Here is a 19,997-nt window from a genome sequence, read left to right as displayed (position 1 = left end):
TTTCTTTATGGCTGAATAAAATCCCATTGTGTATCTGAATCACATTTTTATTACCTATTATCTGTTGATAGACATCCCAACTGCTTCCATTTCCTTGCTAAATGTGTGTGCAAGTACCTCCGTGGTAGAGTCCTTTGGGCAAATGCCCAGAATTGTTACTGCCAGGTCATGTGGTTTCCAGAGGGTCCTCCATACTGACTTCCATAATGGCTGCACCAATCTGTCATCACACCTATGAATACGGTTCCTAGCTTTCCCCATATTCCTGAATCCATGTTCTTTTCTCTCTTTGTTTGGTGATATCAGCTGTCCCTTCTGAACTAACTAGAGACTCCTCTGATACAGAGTTGTGTCTGAGTATTTGGTATTTGTGTCGTTGCAGGCTTATATAAAACTTGGAGACTATCAGAAGGCCCTCGAGGACTGTGACTGGGCTCTGAGGGTAAGAGACTGTTTCCTTTCCCACGTGACTGCACTAGGCTTGCTCTGGCCTGTGTTCTGAGTCCTGAACTGTGTAGAAAACCTCTCCATATGTGTCATCTGAAGACCTTCAGAGAGAGCCTCAGTTTCCTCATCTGTGAAATGGGATAGAATAGGGTTGCCATGAGGGTCAGAACATTGTGCTTAGCTCATGCATGTGCTCCAGAGACACTGTCACCATTGGTCTATAAAGGTTTTATGTCAACCTAGCTCATTCTTCACTTGGTGCTGTCAAATCCCTTACTTCCTGTCATAGGGAAAACATCATTTCCTCTCCTCTAGGGCTAGGCACAGAGAAGATTTCTACAATGTCATCTTCCTCATCAGTCTGGGCCAGTTCCTTTTGGATGAATTCATTTGGAAATAGCTTATACCCGCTTCTGTTTGTGGGATATCAGAAATATAAATTGCTATTGCTCGGGCTCGGGAACATGCACACTGCTTTGTTTCCTGTTCCCTCCAAGAGCATACACGTGGAGAATCAAAGGTGCAGAGAGGAAAGCACTGCTTAGCTCTCGGCACCACAATTAATCCTAAATGTTTCAACAACTCAATGACTTTGACTAAATGTGTAAAAAACCCTAAATCCAAGCTTCCCTACCTTACACCGTCACATGGTTCTTTGAAAAGAAATTACCCAAAGAAACTTCTCAGAGGAGAGTGTGCATAAGCCCCTCAAAGGGTCTAGAAACAAGAAGCATTTTTATCTTAAAAAAAGATTTTCTGTGGCACTCCATAAAAATGTGGCCCCTCTCCCCACTCTGCCTCTTTTTCTCATTTCTGTCTGTCTTATTTCTATCTTTTTGTTTCTTCTCTCTCTTTCTTGTCATCATTCTCTCTGTCCTATAGCTTTTCACACATTAGGTAAGAATGCCACCACTTAGCCACATTTCCAAGCCTTTTATATTTTGGGACAAGGTCTCACTAAGTTAACTAGCCTGGCCTTAAACCTGTTACCCTCCCTCCTACCTCAGCCTCTTAAGTAGCTCAGATTATAGATTTGAACCATCACACCTAACTCATAAATGTATCATTTTGTTCTAATGTGACTATATTATTTTAAACAATTTACAGTCAGATAAGATTGAGATGCTGGGAGAATGGTCCAGGTGTATCCAGTGCCTCTAATTCCCCAGGACAGCATGCTTGGCCTCACCCAGTGACCATGACCTGAATCAAGAGTACACATTCATGGCCACATACTGGCTATACTCTATTGCTAATCTTTAAATTTTTATTTACGCGCGCGCGCGCGCGTGTGTGTGTGTGTGTGTGTGTGTGTGTGTGTGTGTGTGTATGCATGATATGTGTGGGTGTGAATGTGATAGCATGTGTACAGAAGTCAAAAGAATCTCTGGAGTTGGTTTTATGCTTCCACCTTTAGTGGGGTTCCAGGGATTAGACTACTGTCACCAGGCGTGGCTGGCAAGCGCCTTTACCTGCAGAGCCATCTCAATGGCTCCTCTTTCCTACTTTTTACTATTGAGGCTCTGAGCAGGGGAAACAAGGACGAAGCAGAAAAATCTCCCTTGATTCCAGTGGTTCATAAAACACGTGTGGACCTGCAGATAACCTGAAGTACCTGCTTGTGTCATCCTTCAATCACACAGGGCAGGTCTTTCCATCATGAGAGTGGCCCCATGCTGATGGCAGCATCGGACCTCCATCATAGGCATACTCACCCACTCTGTCACCTTGTTTGCTCACAGTGTCTTTTTCTGTCTTTTTGCTGCAGGCTCACAGTATAGATTCTGTTCAGTGCCACGATTTTCCTTTTTTTGTTGTGACCAAAAGGTGAAGGCTCAGAGATGAATTAAGCTGTTTACACGGGGTCACAAAGCCAGTGGCCACAATGTCAACCTGTACTCTTAACTAGCTACTGTAAAATAAAAGCACCTGCCAGTATCCCCTAAACCCCATGATCCCTGGCTCACATGCCTTCTGAGATCCTATTTCTCTCCTCATAGGGTCCCCACAGAATGTCCCCTACTCAGCCAAGGACCAAAGAGTTAGGTACACCCCATGCTGACCCAGTCTAACACACTGGCCTCTGCCCAAATGTTGAGCAAAGCTCAAAGTAGTCAACTGGGTGGTGACACCAAAGCAGGGTGGGTCCACCGGAGCTGGCATTAAAAGAATCCCTGACACTCGGGGCCCAGCCTTGCTGAGCCTGGTGAGACTCCCAAAGAGAGGTATGGGTCGACACAAAAAGGAATCTGAAGACTGGTGAAGTTCCACTCTTTGTGGAAGTCACCAATTCCAAGAAAAAGTTCACTGTCTCGAAAAACGCTTTAAAATCTTAGAAATGAGTATCTCTGGCACTCTGTCATTAATGGTGTGGGAACTTTCATGCCAATTTAACATTTCTTGACACTTTTAAATTGGAAGGGGCCAGCGCAAGTAATATTTCAGGACAGATGTTCCTTGTCGAAGATAAGGGTGGCAAAGCCGTTTTCCGTTAGGAGCAGACGCATGTCACAACCCACAGAACGCTTCCTGCATAATGAAATTCATCCTGCTCTGAAGACCACACTCCTTCAAAGAGAGCGTGGGGCTCATGTGACAGAAGACTCCTGGTTGGACAGGACAGGTCCAGTCATAAGACCTGTTAGTTGCTCTTTGTGGGTGGCAAGGGGATGATGCCATACCTACAGCTGCCTGTCTATGCTCCACCTGTGAAGGCCATGGTCTTCAGCTCAGGGACCTGCATGCCCCCAGCAGTGTGTCTCTGGTATTCTGTCATGAATATGCTTTGAATACTCGGTTCTCATGAGCAGAAGTGGGGAGCACCCTCTCTTCCCCTTGGTCACTCCTTTCTTGTTTCCTGGATTCCATCCTTTTTCGAGTTTGCTACGTTCAGCGCTCTGCTGCCTGCCCTATTTTCTCATTGTAGGGCCCTTGAAGCTCCTTGTCTTTTCTTGTGAATGCACCTGTTGTCTCTGCAAGTAGCTTTGAGATCTGCTTGTGTGGCTTCTCCCAGCTCCAGATCCACCTCAGCCACCTCATACAGGTTTCCACTTGGCTGTCTTGGCATCCCCCAAACCAACTCTGTCTTCCCATGCAGACAGCTTCTCCTCTACCTGCCCTCGTGGCCTCTCTCTACTAAAGGCACACATGCCTTCCAGGCCTCTCGACTCAGGTCTGACTTCTCATCACACATAGTCAGTCGGTGCTGATCTTTCTTTGATGCAGCTCTGATGCCTGCACTTCCCTTCCTGAGATTGTCACCAGAAGTTTAGGCGTCGGCCCTCCTTCTGAGTGGCTGTCTGGACTATTTGATCATCTCCCTGCCTTTCCCTGCTCTGGTCAGTTCTGCACACCACCTCCAGACCGTCCTGCCTTCTTGCCACCACCAATGGTGCACCAGCCTCCCACTTGGTGTTTGAGACTTCCTTCTGGAGTCTTTCTAGCCCACCCTTTCCATCCCCTTTTGTTCCTCCACTTCAGTCAGAGCTGGGCTGTCCATAGGGCTTCTGAGCTCTCCTGCCTCTGGACTCTGGACTCCATTCCCTTCTCTCCCTATCATCTTCCCTTCAGTTCTTCCTTTCACTCAAGATTCAAGTCAAATCCCTCCCCTGTTGCCTGCTCCATTTTAGACCGTCTCTCTCTTTAGAGTCTCCTCTACTGAAACTGGAGGATAGCATTTCCTGTAGTCTATGTTTGTTTATTCATAGCATATTTCTGAAGGATATTTGGTTTTATTTGTTGCTCTTCCCAGTATTGGGAATCAAACTCAGGGTCTTGTGCATATTAGGCAGCCTACGTCCCCAAGCCTGATAACATTTTTAAGCCCTTGTGTCCTGGAATTAAGTGGCCAGAGTTGAAATTCCAGCTCTTGCATGAATTAATGATGCAGTATTCACCCTCTCTCACTCTGGTTCCCTTGTCTGTGAGATGAGGATGCCTGGGTCTGTTTTGCCACATCGCTATGAGGCTCACAGAAGGTCACCCATATGAGCCATCAAGCACAGCGCCTACCCCATGGAACAGACTGATTAGCCTGAGCTCTTATTATTCTCTTTATTACTCCCATTCACTTAGTAATAGATCAGGAAATATTATACATACAAACACTCCTATAAAAGTTTCTCCAGCAGTTATTGTTCCCTCTTTTACTATTATTTGGCCTTTCTGTAAATCACATTGGCTCTAAAATGTATTGTTGCTGCTGTAACCACAGCAACAGCAGCTAATGAGTCTTACCCAGCAGAGTGTTAAGTGTTACATGATTCTTCCTCCCAACAATGAGAGAGAGAGAAAGAATGAAATTACTATCTTTGCTTTTCAGATAAGGAAAATAGTTGTTTCTAACCAACATTCTGAGTTGTCGACTCACCTAGGACATTTTAGACTCCAGAGACTGACCTCTTGAACCTTCTAAATGTAAACCCGAAAGGATGTCTCAGCTGATTCAATACCTTGCTTATGAAAGGATCCATGAGTGTTAATTAACTGATACTTCAAATTTAAGTTCATATGTTTGTGCTGTATGGCTTCCTGCAAACTTACCATGAGGAGGAGTAGGAAGAGGCAGGGCCCTTCTGTAAATGGTATATCCTTAGTTGTGCACTTAAACCCTCCCTTTTGTTGGGGGCATCCATCTAGATCTTAAGTAACACTAATATGAACTCCTATTTGTTCTACATAACCAAAGACTGATCCAGAATAGCCACACTTTCTGATTTAAATGAGTGAGTTTATTAAGTTCACAGCAAGCCAAAGTAAAAGAATAAGGAGAGGAAGTGAGGAAGAGCATGGTGGGGAGAGGGAAAGGGAGGGAACGGGAGTGCATGAGAGCTAGAGGTCTCGAAGAACATCCCAAGCAGAAGAGTATCAGAGCGAAAGAACAGATAGCAACAGGTAGAGTTAACATCATCAAATCAGGCCCTCAAGATATACCGCAGAAACAGACTGGGGAAGTTGAGGCAGTCGGCTGGAGTTCCTTGTTGAGCTTTCTCTCCATGGAGGAGCTTCCCGTGGCTGACCTCCCAGCCTCCCATATCATCAGGTAACTGGGAGGAAGCTCTGCTGGGAACAGTTCTCAAGGGCACGGTGTTCTTACTCCTAGGCTGTTCTCTCTCCCTTACCACAGAGTTAGAAGGGCCAGCCCACTCGCTGTCAGACAGAAGATCTTGGAGGATACTTTGTGACTGGCAGACATACTTGGGTCTAAAATGAAGTGGGAGGCAACCCCACTTCAAGACCCAGATTCCTCCTCGGAGAGCTCAAAGGGAACACAACAATTGGCTGGTGTTACACAGTACACCAGTGTTCAGGCTGAGGCTTATTTTCAAGAAGGGGCCTGCCTACTGCCCACTAGGACACACTGGGAACCATAGCTTTTCCCCCAGAGAACTCTGTCTACTAATGAGCCAGTAGCTCTCACACTTAACTGCATAGTTATATCACGCAGAAATCTGAAAAATAATCTGTCTGGACCCCACTTAAGACGGTAACTTATTTGGTCCTGGGGCAGCCAGGTCCAGATGTATGTGAACCTTCCAAGTGGTTCTAACACTCAGCCAATGCTGAGGGCCCTTCTAAAGTTAGGGTCTTGCTTTACTTCTTGATCGAGTCTCTGAATGGAAGTGAGAGCTGACTATCACTAATTTGGAAGAGAGCATGCCCATGTGTCCAGGCTCCTTGCAGGCAGCAATTAGCTTGGTCACAAATGCACATAAAGTCTTAATTGTCAACTCTGGTAGCTATACTGAGAACCAAAGCGCTAGCCTCGCCCTGTGAACTAAGCCTAGGAGAGTGCCTAATGACTTCAGACCCCCGATCAGCCATTCTCTTCTCCGCAGTGTGATGAAAAATGCACAAAAGCCTATTTCCACATGGGAAAAGCCCACTTGGCCCTGAAGAACTACAGCAAGGTACGTTCTTAGCGAGGTGTACGTCAGAGCGTAAGTGGGTTAGATGTTAGTCCACATTTTAATGTGTTCTGAAGTCCTGAGATAAGACAGTTGGAAGGGATGCTGAGTGAAATCCGGAACAGCCCCACTAGCTGTAGGGCTCATGTCAGCAGAATTCTCTACTAGTGTTGGCACAACTTCCTCGGAGAAAAGAAGTGAACAACAAGAAAGCAAAATTCGTTCGTAACCTCATTACTCCAAACGTACACACTTACAACATCACAGGGTTAATCACAGTGCGGATGATGGTGGAAGTGGTAAGCCGTGCCGGGGTCATAGCTATGAAGCCCGCAGAAACCATTCCTAGATTTGCTATGGGACCGAGGAAATACTGTGTTTAACATACTCCTGTCTACCCTGGAATAACACTCTTTTTTGCTTATGTGATAGTTGTCCTTGTGTTCATTCTCTTCTTGTTATTGTGTGTGTTTGCGGGCATGATGTGGGCAAGGTGGGGAGCAAACGCTATGACACAGAAGTCAGAGGACAACTCTGGAGTCATTTCCCTCCTTCCACCTTGATGTCCAGTCCTCTTCTAGTCATTGTTAATTTCAGTTTTCTAGAGTGTTCCTGGTCAACCTTGAAGATAGGAACATATATTTCCTTAGGTTTTAAGGTTTTTTTGTTTTTTTTCTTAAGAGACTGGTTGGGTGCTCTCTCAGGAGTTCTCATATATATATTTGAGTGACACAATCTTAGCCCCCCAATCTCCTTGAACTGGTCTTTCTTTTTCTTTTCTTTTTTTTTTTTTCTTAGCTCTAACTTTTATTTTTATTATTTTTAAATTTTTTATTTGTTTATTATTTATTGCAATTTATTCATTTTTTATCCCCCTATATCCCCCTTCCTCATCCTCTCCCAGGCCCACCCTTCCTATCTCTCCTCTCCCTATCCCCCTCCCCTAGTCCACGATAGGGGAGGTCCTTCTCCCCTACTATCTGACCCTAGCCTGCAGAGAGCAACGCCCCAACCAAGGACTATGCATGAGAGGATCTAGACCCCCTGCTCAGATGTAGCCAGTAGGCAGCTCTGACATGAACTCAGTGGCTGGCTCCTTGATCACCTCCCCCCTGGAGGGTGCAGCCTTGCCAGGACACAGAGGAAAACAATGCAGCCAGTCCTGATGAGACCTGGTCTTCCCTTTTCTAGAAACTTTTTATCTAACCATTTCCTCAGTAAGAACTCCCTGTCAAGCTCTGATGCGGCCAGTGACTCGAGCCTTCACTGGCTGCTCTTGTAGCCTGGACCTGTAACTCCAGGCCATTCTCCTCTCTTACTCCTGGGTCTCAATCAACAGTCTCCAGTTTCACTTATTCCTGAACCTGGACATAGCTGACAGGTTTTTAGTGCAAATATCAAATATAAGTTTAGTATATACATTATGATTATTCTTAACCCCCAGCAGACATGGTCCATAAAAATTCAAGACTAGGTAGTTTTCATCACAGTTTGTATTTAACAAACAAGTTTTTAAAATGAGCTTTGAAATAGTACCTGTAGCGCCACAAATCCTAAGAAGCCCAAGCAAAAATATCAAAAGCTCACGATTCTCCCTGACTGCCTCTGTGCTGGGAGAAGGGGAGGGGTGGGGGTGAGGGCAGTAGCGTGATAGGAAGAGATAATGAAGGAACCAAGCTCTAGGGTGCCCTGTGTCTGCCCTGTAATCACCATTACCACTGACCACTTTTTAAGGTCTTGCTTCTCTTTTCCAGTCCAGAGAGTGTTATCAGAAGATGGGAGAGATAGACCCCAAGCTGCAGGCACAGGTGAAAGGTGAGAAGGTCCCGGCCGTGATCCATCTAAATCTTTGTTTTTCTTTGTGCTCCACTGTGGTGCCCTCCCTATCTTCTCTGCCCTCGTCCAGACCACACACAGCCTTGCCTTTCCTGTACTGCCCAGCCCTCCATGTTTCGCCCATCTCACAGCCTGTACCTCTAACCTCAGGCTGTGCTCCTCTCCTCTTCCCGGGTCTCAATCAACAGGTCTCCAGTTTTACTTGTCCCTTTGACATAGTTTTTATTCATGCTCTTCCTATTATTGTGTGTGCTTATGAGCATGATGTGGGCGAGGGGTGGGGAGCAAATGCTATGACAGAAATCACAGGACAACCTGCTTTTCTTTCCTCTGTTCTTGTGTTCGGGTTCCTCCATTTCTTTTCTTCTGTGCCATCTTCTGATAGACTTCTAGACTCCGCCGAATTTCTAAGATGGTTTGGACTCTGTGGTTAGATTTTACATTGCTACTAAACGGCCCCTTCCTGAAGAAAAGTCTGAATTATTTTCTTGCTTTATGCTTCACATCCTTGAAAGGAAGAAAGGAAGGGAGTGGGCAAGGGCAGGAGAGAGAGGTAGGAGGGGCAGCCTCTTGTACGGTTCTGTCGATTGTTAGGGTTGTTAGGGGCTTGTTCATTTCACTTTTTGCTGCTTGTTTTGCTAGAATATTTAAGTCAAGTAACGCTTCAAGAAAAGGCTGATCGTCAAGAGACAGAAGCTCGTGAATCCCTGAAGTCAAGAAAGAACACAGCGATGACAACGAGAAATCTCCTGGAAACCCTATCCAAGCCTGGCCAGACAGAGTTGTTCTATGCAGGAGGCATTGAGATCCTGACAGAAATGATGGCGGACAGTAAGTTACATAAGCATATGTTCTCATGAGCATTGTCAGTGTGAAGACATGGGGTCCAGACTTTGAGAGACACAGATCCCCTCCCTTCTACAAATACTGATCGAAAACATTTTCAGTTTTTGGTGACCAAAGGAGTATGGAAGAAATGCACCTCCCCTTGTGCCCCATCCTCTTCAGAGGACGCATTGATTCAACACTCAGACAATAAACACACACAGGTGGCGCACAGCGCTCCACATGTGCTTGTATTGCATGCTCATACCACGTGGTGTGTTTATTTATACTTATGCAAATATAAATATTAAATATATAAGTGTACTTATTCCATAAACTTTTTCCTCCTGTGTGTCCCACGCATCTTGCATACACCCCCACATCTTCTCCAACATCCTATACTGTGCACGCACCATAAGCCATGTAAAAACAGAAGAAATTTTATGATAAACTATAGGAGTCACCCCAGCTGCACATAACAGCTGCTTGGAACATGAAAATAACTTCAGAGGAAACAGCTCCATCTCCTAATGAGATCATGCCATTCTGTTACCAGTTCCTGTAAACACTGAGGGCAGAGCTCAGACAACTGTGGTTGCTCAGTGACAGAATATCATTTGTAGAAAAGGATGGAGTTTCTGGTCCCCCTTTAGTTTAGAACAGAGTCGTTCCTGGATTGCCCCCTCGTAGAAATTGCAAGTTCTTCTCTAGAGCCCCAAAACAGCTTCAAGGTAAATATCCAGAGTCATGTGGTTTTTCAGTTCTTTCCAGAGATTAAACAACTCCTACTATGGGCTCTCTAACTTCAGAGTAATGAACTGAGATGCTGATATTTTCTGAGCAGTTCCTCTTACCATATAACACATTGAATGGCTCACGGCAATTACATTTCTCTGGGTGTGAAAGTTCATCTTCGCCCACAGGGACCTTGTGATTGGTTTGGCTATGCTGCAGCTAAATGCCAATCTGGTGGGCAAGGAACCTGACTTGGTTCTTGTGGCTTTGTTTCAGGCACAGAGCGAACACTATTCAGAACGTATAATGGATTCAGCACCATCAGTGACCATGAGATCATTAAAAGGTAGGGATGTTTGGGAAGAGCCAAATGTCTATTAAGAAAAGAAAGATAGGCGTTCGTGAAAATAGTTATTTATCAGACAGGCAAAGCCTTATTCTGTGTCCTTGCTCCCTATGCAGCAGGGTGACCCCTGAAAGAGCATGTGTGAACCCCCTTGAGCTCAGAGCCCTTTATGTCATGTTGCAGCTGACAGAGAGGAAGCCTGTCCCACAGGCCCTCTCCATGCTTCCCAGTGAGACAAACATCAGCCTCACTGCTTTCCCACCACATTCATTTGTTCTTTTTCTCATTTTGGAATTTACTGGTATTTTAAAGAAGTAGAAGCAGCTGGGTCCAGGTTGACTCCATGTTTATCTGAAAGAAGCGGTATAGTAGAAGGTGATGTACTGAGTCTGTTAAACATTGTGCAGGAATGACCCAGGAGGCCTAGGATCATATCATGGGTTGGATGTTTGTATGGCCACTCATCACCGATGGCCCCTGCCTGTCCACCCTCCTCTATGTATCAATCCCTGTGTTTTAGCCTTTGCTGTTAGAGAGAGAACTGGCTATGTAGTTGTGTATGGACACTCATTCTCTGGGTGGACCATATTTGCATTGAACCCACAGAGATCCACCTGTCTCTGCCTCCTGAGTGGTAGAATGAAAAGTGTGTGCCACCATGTCCAGCTTGGATGTGCATTAAGAAATAGCTTCTCCACGTCAAAGATGTCATCCACTAAGACCAAGTAGGCTTCATCCCAGGCATGCAGGGGTGGTTCAATATATGGAAATCCATCAATGTGATCCACCACATAAACCAACTGAAGGAGAAAAACCACATGATCTCCTCCTTAGATGCTGAAAAAGCGTTTGACAAAATCCAACATCCATTCATGTTTAAAGCCTTGGAGAGATCAGGGATACAAGGCACATATCTAAACATAGTAAAGGCAATATACAGCAAACCTATAGCCAACATCAAACTGAACGGAGAGAAACTTGAAGCAATCCCACTGAAATCAGGGACAAAGCAAGGCTGCCCACTCTCTCCATATCTCTTCAACATTGTTCTTGAAGTCCTTGCTAGAGCAATAAGACAATTGAAGGAGATCAAGGAAATACAAATTGGAAAGGAAGAAGTCAAAGTATCACTATTTGAAGATGATATGATAGTATACGTGAGTGACCCCAAAAATTCTACCAGAAAACTCCTACAGCTGATTAACACCTTCAGCAAAGTGGCTGGATACAAAATTAACTCAAAAAAATCAGTAGCTCTCCTGTATACAAAAGACAAAAGGGCCGAGAAAGAAATTAGGGAAACAACCCCCCTCACAATAGCCACAAAGGACATAAAGTACCTTGGTGTGAACCTAACTAAGCAAGTCAAAGACTTGTATGAAAAAAAAATTCCAGTCTCTGAAAAAAGAATTAAAAGAAGATATCAGAAGATGGAAAGATCTCCCATGCTCATGGCTTGGCAGGATTAATATAGTAAAAATGCCCATCTTACCAAAAGCAATCTACAGATTCAATGCAATTCCCATCAAATTACCAACACAATTCTTTACAGACCTTGAAAGAAAAATTCTCACCTTCATATGGAACAACAAGAAACCCAGAATTGCTACAACAGTTCTCTATAGTAAAAGATCTTCAGGAGGTATCTCCATCCCTGATCTCAAGCTGTACTATAGAGCAACAATACTAAAAACTGCATGGTACTGGCATAGAAATAGGCTGGTGGATCAATGGAATCGAGTAGAAGACCCTGACATAAATCCACACACTTATGGACACCTGATTTTTTACAAAATGCCAAAACCATTCAATGGAAAAAAGACAGCATCTTCAACAAATGGTGCTGGTCTAACTGGATGTCTACATGTAGAAAAATGCAAATAGATCCATACTTATCACCCTGCACAAAACTAAAGTCCAAGTGGATCAAAGACCTCAACATAAACCCAGACACACTAAACCACTTAGAAGAAAAAGTGGGTAAGAGCCTTGAACTCATTGGCACAGGAGACAGCTTCCTGAACAGAACACCAACAGCACAGGCTCTAAGAGCAATAATCAATAAATGGGACCTCATGAAACTGAAAAGCTTCTGTAAAGCAAAGGACACTGTTGTCAGAACAAAACAAGAGCCTACAGAATGGGAAAGGATCTTCACCAACCCTATATCTGACAGAGGACTAATATCCAGTATATATAAAGAACTCAAGAAGTTAAACAGCAAAAAATCAAGTAATCCAATTAAAAAATGGAGTACAGAGCTAAACAGAGAATTCTCAATAGAGGAATATCGAATGGCAGAGAAACACTTAAAGAAATGCTCAACCTCATTAGCCCTCAGGGAAATGCAAATCAAAATGACCCTAAGATTTCACCTTACACCTATCAGAATGGCTAAGATCAAAACCTCAAAAGACAACACATGCTGGAGAGGTTGTGGAGAAAATGGAACTCTCCTCCACTTCTGTTGGGAATGTAAACTTGTACAACCACTCTGGAAATCAATCTGGTGTTTTCTCAGAGAACTAGGAGTAGCACTTCCTCAAAATCCAGCTATACCACTCCTAGGTATATACCCAAAAGAGTGTCAAGTACACAATAAGGACATTTGCTCAACCATGTTTGTAGCAGCCTTATTTGTAATAGCCAGAAGCTGGAAACAGCCCAGATGCCCCTCAGTGGAGGAATGGATGCACATATTGAGGTATATCTACACAATGGAATATTACTCAGCCATAAAAAGCAAGGAAATCATGAAATTTGCATGTAAATGGTGGGATCTGGAAAAGATCATCCTGAGTGAGCTATCCCAGAAGCAGAAAGATGCACACGGTATATACTCACTCATATAGACATACAATATAGGATAAACCTACTAAAATCTGTACACCTAAAGAAACGAATCAAGAGGGAAGACTCTTGCTAAAATGCTCAATTCCTATCCAGAAAGGCAAAGAGACTGGACATCAGAAGAAGGAGAAAGGAGGTAATAAGTCAGGAGCCTGACACAGAGGACCTCTGAAAGGCTCTGCCCTGCAGACTATCAATGCAGATGCTGAGACTTATGAGCAACCTTTGGGCAGAATGCAGGGAATCTTAGGAAAGAAGTGGGCAACAGTAAGATCTGGAGAGGACAGGAACTCCACAAGGAGAGCAACAGAACCAAAAAATCTGGGCCAAAAGACAGGGGTCTTTCCTGAGACTGATACTCCAACCAAGGACTATGCATGGAGATAACCTAAGACCCCTGAACAGATGTAGCCCATGGCAGTTCAGTATCCAAGTGGGTTCCATTGTATTAGGAACAGGGACTGTCTCTGACATGAACTGATTGGCCTGCTCTTTGATCAGCTCCCCGGAGGGAGGAGCAACCTTACCACGCCACAGAGGAAGACAATGCAGCCCCTCCTGATGAGACCTAATCGACTAGGATCAGAAGGAAGGAAAAGAAGACCTCCCCTATCAGTGGACTTGGGGAGGGGCATGCATGCAGAGGGTGGAAGAAGGGAGGGATTGGGATGGGAGGAGAGAGGGAACCACAGGGGGGATACAAAGTAAATAAAGTGTAATTAATAAAGAATAAAAAAAAAAGAAAAGCTTCTCTTAAATCTGTATTTGGTGAGTCTGGGGGTAAAAAGATTCTCAGAATCCATGCTGTGCTCCCTGTCTTCTCCAGGTGCCTCTTCGCAGAAGGGAAAGATGCAGTTGAGGAGGTTGTCTGCGTGACCGTTTTAAAGCTCTGGCAAGCAGTGTGCAATGACAATGGTAAGCCTGGCTCTTCACTGTTGATTGCTAGTTGTGTGCCCCAGACGTGAGAGCTGCATGGTCCACCATGGTAGAGGTCAGGGAAGGGAGAACTGGTGTCCACACTTCCAGGCCTTCTCCTTCCAAAAAGTATGTGGGTCAAAAGCAAGTTCTATATTGAATTCATTCCCCAGCCCCCACCTCCTCCTCCTCTTTTTCCTCCTCCTGGAGTGGGCAGGATCACTGTCAGCATAATGAGTGCCTGCCCCCAGGGTCTCTCCCTGCTCTGCAGATTCATGGCTTCTGCTTATGCCCTGAGCACTGAGGACAGATAGCTTCCTTCCTGGGCTGTTTAAAGATACTTGCTTTTGCTGACCATAGCATCTCTTGCAGCATCTAGAGATATATGACTGTCAGTGTCTTCGGACACTGACTAGCATCTGTTACTGAAACAGGAAAATGCCAGAAGAATTTTATTTTGTCAACTCTTCCCTTTCTTCATACAACATCCTCCTGAGTTCATTAAGTCTTTGCACAATCTTTCTTAGTCACTTTTGTGGCTTCCGAGTATATCAAGATTTTAAGTTGTTTTTTTAATCTAAAAAAAAAGTGTTTCATAACAATGGGTTTGCTCTTGAGAAGGTAAACACTAGAAATGAGGATAATGACAGGGTGGAGCCTGCAAGTAGTATGTGCAAGGTATAAGCCGAGTATGAGGAGGCAATCTCCTTTCTTTTAGTACGTGAAAGGACCTAGGCCATAGACAGCTAGTTTATCAGGAAGCCCAGTTACTGGAAGAGATCAGCAGATAAAGCCAAGCACTGAAGTTGGAGTTCAGAACCCTCATTGACAACAACAGAAAAACCAAAAACAAAGTGTGGTGGCATGCTGGGAATGCGGCTGAAGGTCAGCCAGACTATCTTATTTGGTGATTTCCAGGTCAGTAAGATGTCATAAGAAAAAAGAAAGAAAAGACTTAAATGATGCCTAAGGAGACATGTGAGGTGTCCTCTGGCCACACACACACACACACACACACACACACACACACACACACCACACCATACCAAAATAAAACAAAACAGGAAGTATCAAAGTCCCTTGCTCAGGGCTGTATGTTTGCCAAGATCCTGAAAGAAGGTGAGAAAGGCTGTGTGTTCTCCCTGTGAATCAGGCATAATAACCCAGATACTTTTGTTTCTGTGAGCCTTGGAATTATGTTGTTTTAATATCTAAAAAATATTCTAAACTGGGGTAAGCATATTCTAAGCTGAAGCTCAGGGAATCTTGACATGCCCAACTCAATAAACACAAAATCAAAGCAACCAAAACTTTAACCCTGAAACCTTTGAGCATGTTTCAGATTGAAGCCAGGACACCATCCCTCCAGTGCGTTCTATTGCCACTGTGTCTAGTTGCTATCAGGTTCATTACTTATCCCCATACTCCTGCCTGTGTTCTGTCTGCTCCCTGCTGCCTGCTCAGAACGCAAAGCAGGCAAACTCAATGTCATTGAATTTCACTGGTAGAGCTCTGGAAAGAGCTCACAGTAAAGGATGGAGGTAGAGTACTCACATGGTATCATAGTTTCCTGGCAAGAATACGAATGGTTGCTCTCTCCAGTTTCTGAAGACTGATGCTCTGATTATACTCCAGTTAAGATAAATTCTTTTCCTTTATTCATTCCCATGTTCCACCCACTGAGAAAACTTTTATAATAACGACAACAATGTAAGTAATCTATGAGAGCCGATCTCTGTGTAGCACCGTCAGGCAGTGGCAGGCTGAATCGTCATAAAACCCTACCAGGTGGGTCGTTGCCCTCATCTTCCTGATGAAGAAGCTGAGGGCCACAGGAGCTAGTTATCAGTAAGGGTCATCACTCTGCTTATTCCGATACAGGTTTTTGCTGAGTCCGGTTCTTATGGGTCATTATTCTGCCTGGCAAATGTATTAATAAGAGCCAGCTTCCCTTTAGGGCGGTGGGCAACAGAACTGGCTTAAGTGCTGCCGTGGCAGCTCCAGGCTGATAACACCTGTATTCTGCAGAGGAAAACCAGCGCCTGCTTGTGACCCACCCCGATATGGCCAAGCTGCTCCCTTCCTTCATGACCTCCAAAATCCTGATTATTCAACAGCAGAGCCTGGCCCTACTGCTGCAGCTCACCCAAACGGAGAATGGCCGGAAACACGTCATCAAGCACCTTGACCTGACCCGGTAAGCCTTTGCCAGTGGGATCTTCCTTATGACCCTGAGGTCACCACTAAGTAGACAAGGTCAAGCTGCCCATACCTCCTGTCTCATGAATCTTCATGAAAGACAATAACGGCAGGAGCCTTTGAGGGGAGCCCTATCAGGAGGGTTATCAGACAAGCTGCCGGCTGAACTCAGGACCATGCCAAGGTTCGATTCTGCACATGCAGAGACCATTGAACTTGTCAGGGGCAGAATTTCCATGGGCAGACAGAGTCCAGCCTGGAAATGGACCACTTGCTTCTGCGCCGTTAGAGTCAGACCCGGCTACCCTGTCCCTCCCCTCGCTTCTCCTCTGCTCTTCTGTTTAACATAATACTAGTGTTTTGCTTTTCAGGTCCTTCAGGCATTTCAATTAATAAAACAAATGTGTTTTTTTATGAGGTTTTCTCCAAGATTGAGACAGATAGGGATAGTTTGTGCTTGCCTCCTAAAAGGACTTTCTAAAACAACTTACATGAACCCCAGTGACTATTTCTGTCTGTGCTTTTAAAAGTCTTAAAATTTAATTGTATTTGTTGATTATTTATTTTTTTAGTGTGTAAGGACAGATGTATGTGTTAATATGTTTGTATATATATAGGTGTGTGTGTGTGCTAGTGTGCAAGTGCCTGCATGAGGCAAGTATACATATATACATGAGTGCACTTGTGTGTAAAGTTGCGCAAGTATAGGCATGCTTGTGGGGGCCAGAGGTCAACCTTGGGGGTTGTTCTTCAAGAGCCATCCACCTTGTTTGTCCGGATTTATTGCTGTCACTAGCATCAGGATCCCTGTTTAGTCACGGCAGGCCAGCCAATAAGCCCCAGCGACCTGCCTATGACTCCCCAGTGCTGCACCACAAGTGCGCGCCACCACGAACCATTTTCCGTGGGGTGCTGTAGATCAAACTCAGTCCTCAGGTTTGTGTAGTAAGCACCATTACTGACTGAGCTCTCTCTCTCTCTCTCTCTCTCTCTCTCTCTCTCTCTCTCTCAGCCCCTATTTGATTTATTTTTTCAGTTACATTGTTTACTTGTTTTCCGGTTATAAATTTGACCATATGCAATTGCCACGCCACTTTTTTCAGATCAGAAAAGTGAACGTCAACTGTTTCATATGGCTTAAACAGATAGAAAAAGCATTTACAGTAGCCTGAACTGTGAACGCTTCAGATGTAACTTCAGAAATTAATCTGCCAGATGTCTTCACCGCCATCTTAATTTTTGGTGTGTGGTAACATGAGGGAGTCTTGCTGCCCAGTTACCAGAGCACGCAGGAGAAGCTACAGCAAGTGACAAGGCCACAGGCTGTCCCCTGGTGCTTGTTCTCTGGAGCCCAGCCCCCACCCTCTGTCCTCTGAACGAAAAGGAGCCAGATCTCTCTGGAGCAGACTGAGCCCCTCTCACCCGTCCATCTGATGAGGAATTCATTGTGTGCCAAGGACAGGGTGGTCTCCATCTTCCTGTTTCCATCCAGTCACTGCCCCAGTGGCTTCCAGGATGGCTTTGGCAAGCTGGAAGCTCTGCCCACCAGGCAGGTGGACTGCTGATGAAGGTCTCCGAAAGCATGTTGACTTTTCAGAAGACTCTGCAGCCATCAACTCACCTCAATCACATTTAATTTTCTATCAAACCATCTTTTGTCTCTGGGCAGCTATAGCTGTTGTTGTCTTACACTTTTGCCCCAAGCTGCCTTGGAATTGCTAGAGTCTCAACTTGAACTTTTCCAGTGTCTTGGAGATCATTGGGCGTTGTAGCCCCACGTTGGTCCATACGGTCTTGCTTAATTTCATATCGGCAGGGAGACCTCAGCTTATTGCTTTCAGGTCCACTGGTTTTGCCAATGTCCGTCTTTGGGCAAGTGTGAAGAAGACATAATTGGTTCTCTGTGCTGGAGCAAGGTTGTTTGAAGCAGGACAGAACATTGTGCACCTCACAGAAGCACATCAGGTCACCTTTCTCCCCAGATGTTGTGAGCAGGCAACAACAGGGCTTAGGAAGCACTGGGGTTTAAGACTCACATCGTCCAGTGTTTAATCCTCCTGTCTTTTTTTTTTTTTTTTTTTTTGCCTGGGGAAAGTCTTGTCTGCACCAAACACTTGAAATGAACATAAGAGAGATGGTGGGGAACGGGAGAGATGACTTGGTAGTGAAGAGCATGTGCTACTCTTGCGGGGGATCTGAGTTCAACTCCTGGCACCCATATCAAGCAGTTCACAGCCACCCATAGCTCTAGCTGCAGATCCGATGTAGTCTCTGGCCCCTTAGAACACCCACATGTGACTATGCACCATACATACACATAAATTATATTTAATATTTAAATATATATTTATAATAAATATATTTATATCTCCATAATAGATTTCTAGCTATTATATGTTACATATAATTGTGTAATATAAACAAATGTATGGAAGTGTGATAGGGTAGGCAGCTGGTATCATGGTAGAACCCTTGCCTAGTGCATGTTAGGGTTCAGTCCTTAGCACACCACCCTCTGCCCTTCAAAAACAAACAAAAAAACCCACAGAGCTTGGTCCATGTCAGTTTAGATCTCTTTCTCCTGTCTTATGCAAACAACTTACCCCAAAGGACCTTAAGCCAAGCAGAGCCTGGCCTGTTTTCCCCACGTGATAAAAAACGATCAAAGACAACAACCCATAGCTTGAAGACTCCAAGGTCAAGATCGCTGTCCTTCCCGTTATCTTTCCTTATCCTTTGGGGTTACATCAAGCCTCATATCCCTGTTTTAACACAACTAAGCTCCCGCTAGATGTTCCCTTTAAAAAAAAGGCCACTGTTTGGTAGAACTGTGTCCCGGGCTACCCAGAAGCATGGCTTCTGTGGCAGAGTAAGGCAAATTGGAGGGGGACATGGCCATCATGAAGCTGGCCAGCTAACAACTCTACCACAGTAAGAAGAGCCACCAGCATCCCTATCCGATAGTTGAAGTAAACCTCCTGTTTCAATGATCATTTTTCTCTCTTTGGGGTAGATTGTTTAGAGTCTTACACTGAGACAGTAGTGAAATGATTGGCTCCCTGCACCATACTCTCAACTGTGGTTCATCCACCAAGGCAACTGCTCATCAAAAGAGCAGAAAGTGTGCCTCTGATCAAGATGAGGTGGAAAGGGACACACTGTCCTCTGTAGGTAATCACAGCACTCAGGAGAAGTGTGTTGTCACAAGGTGAGGGAGCTTACTTGCTTATGTCATCTAAGGATAAACCTGGATGACCCCGAGGGTTGTTTGTCCTCGGTGCTATTCAGCTTCATCAACATTCATCTTCAAGACCAAGAAAATAGAACTAAATTGGTAGAGGAGGAATTTGGACTAATTCCAGAGCAAATTATTTCTGATGGATAAGCACTAGAGTACACTCTCGAGGAGGCAAGGGATTTGCAGAAGCTTAGAGACACCTGAACTTCAGAAACACCATCTAGCCATGCCCCATCCAGCATGGGGGCCCCTTTGCAGTGGCCCAACCCAGCGCATGCACACTCCCCTCTGGGGAAGACTCAGCATCTTAACTGTATCTGTCCCCATTAGGTTTGAGCTAGGTATTAGGACAGCTCCCAGACTGGAGGTCTTCCCAGCTGGTAAGGATGTGAGTCACACCCCTCCCAACTCCTGCTCCAGGTAACCAGTCTACCTCTAGAGCTACCCTGACTGTGAGTTGCCTATCCTGTGGCTGTATGTCCCAAGGCCAGCCCAGACTGTGGAGAGTCTAAAGAGAACATCAAATTTTGCCATTTCCCAACATTAGGGGCCCCAAATGAGGCTTTTCCAGTACAAACATGACACTTCCTCTACCAATCATCAGGTGATTCGGTCCTTCCTAGATTCTGTACCTTAAAAGTGGGTGCCTGCTACACTCCCAAACAGTCAGCCTTAGGCTCTTTCCTGTCTTGCTGTCACT

The 19,997-nt window shown here is 44.9% G+C and overlaps 1 protein-coding gene across 1 annotated transcript in view; it reads left to right on the top strand.

Moving 5' to 3' along the window:
- Positions 1-19,997, top strand: part of Ttc12 (tetratricopeptide repeat domain 12) — a 46,874-nt gene that overhangs the window by 15,781 nt on the left and 11,096 nt on the right. The window contains exons 7-13 of the mRNA XM_060377677.1: positions 383-442; positions 6,285-6,356; positions 8,108-8,168; positions 8,832-9,020; positions 10,026-10,095; positions 13,772-13,860; positions 15,889-16,057. Of these exons, the coding sequence (XP_060233660.1) occupies positions 383-442; positions 6,285-6,356; positions 8,108-8,168; positions 8,832-9,020; positions 10,026-10,095; positions 13,772-13,860; positions 15,889-16,057 (710 nt within the window). The remainder of the gene's footprint in view (positions 1-382; positions 443-6,284; positions 6,357-8,107; positions 8,169-8,831; positions 9,021-10,025; positions 10,096-13,771; positions 13,861-15,888; positions 16,058-19,997) is intronic.

Source organism: Meriones unguiculatus, chromosome 1 (genome assembly GCF_030254825.1).
Source record: "Meriones unguiculatus strain TT.TT164.6M chromosome 1, Bangor_MerUng_6.1, whole genome shotgun sequence".
Lineage (NCBI taxonomy): Eukaryota > Metazoa > Chordata > Mammalia > Rodentia > Muridae > Meriones > Meriones unguiculatus.
The sequence above is the reverse complement of the archived record's forward strand: the minus strand, read 5'-3'. Positions and strand labels throughout refer to the sequence as shown.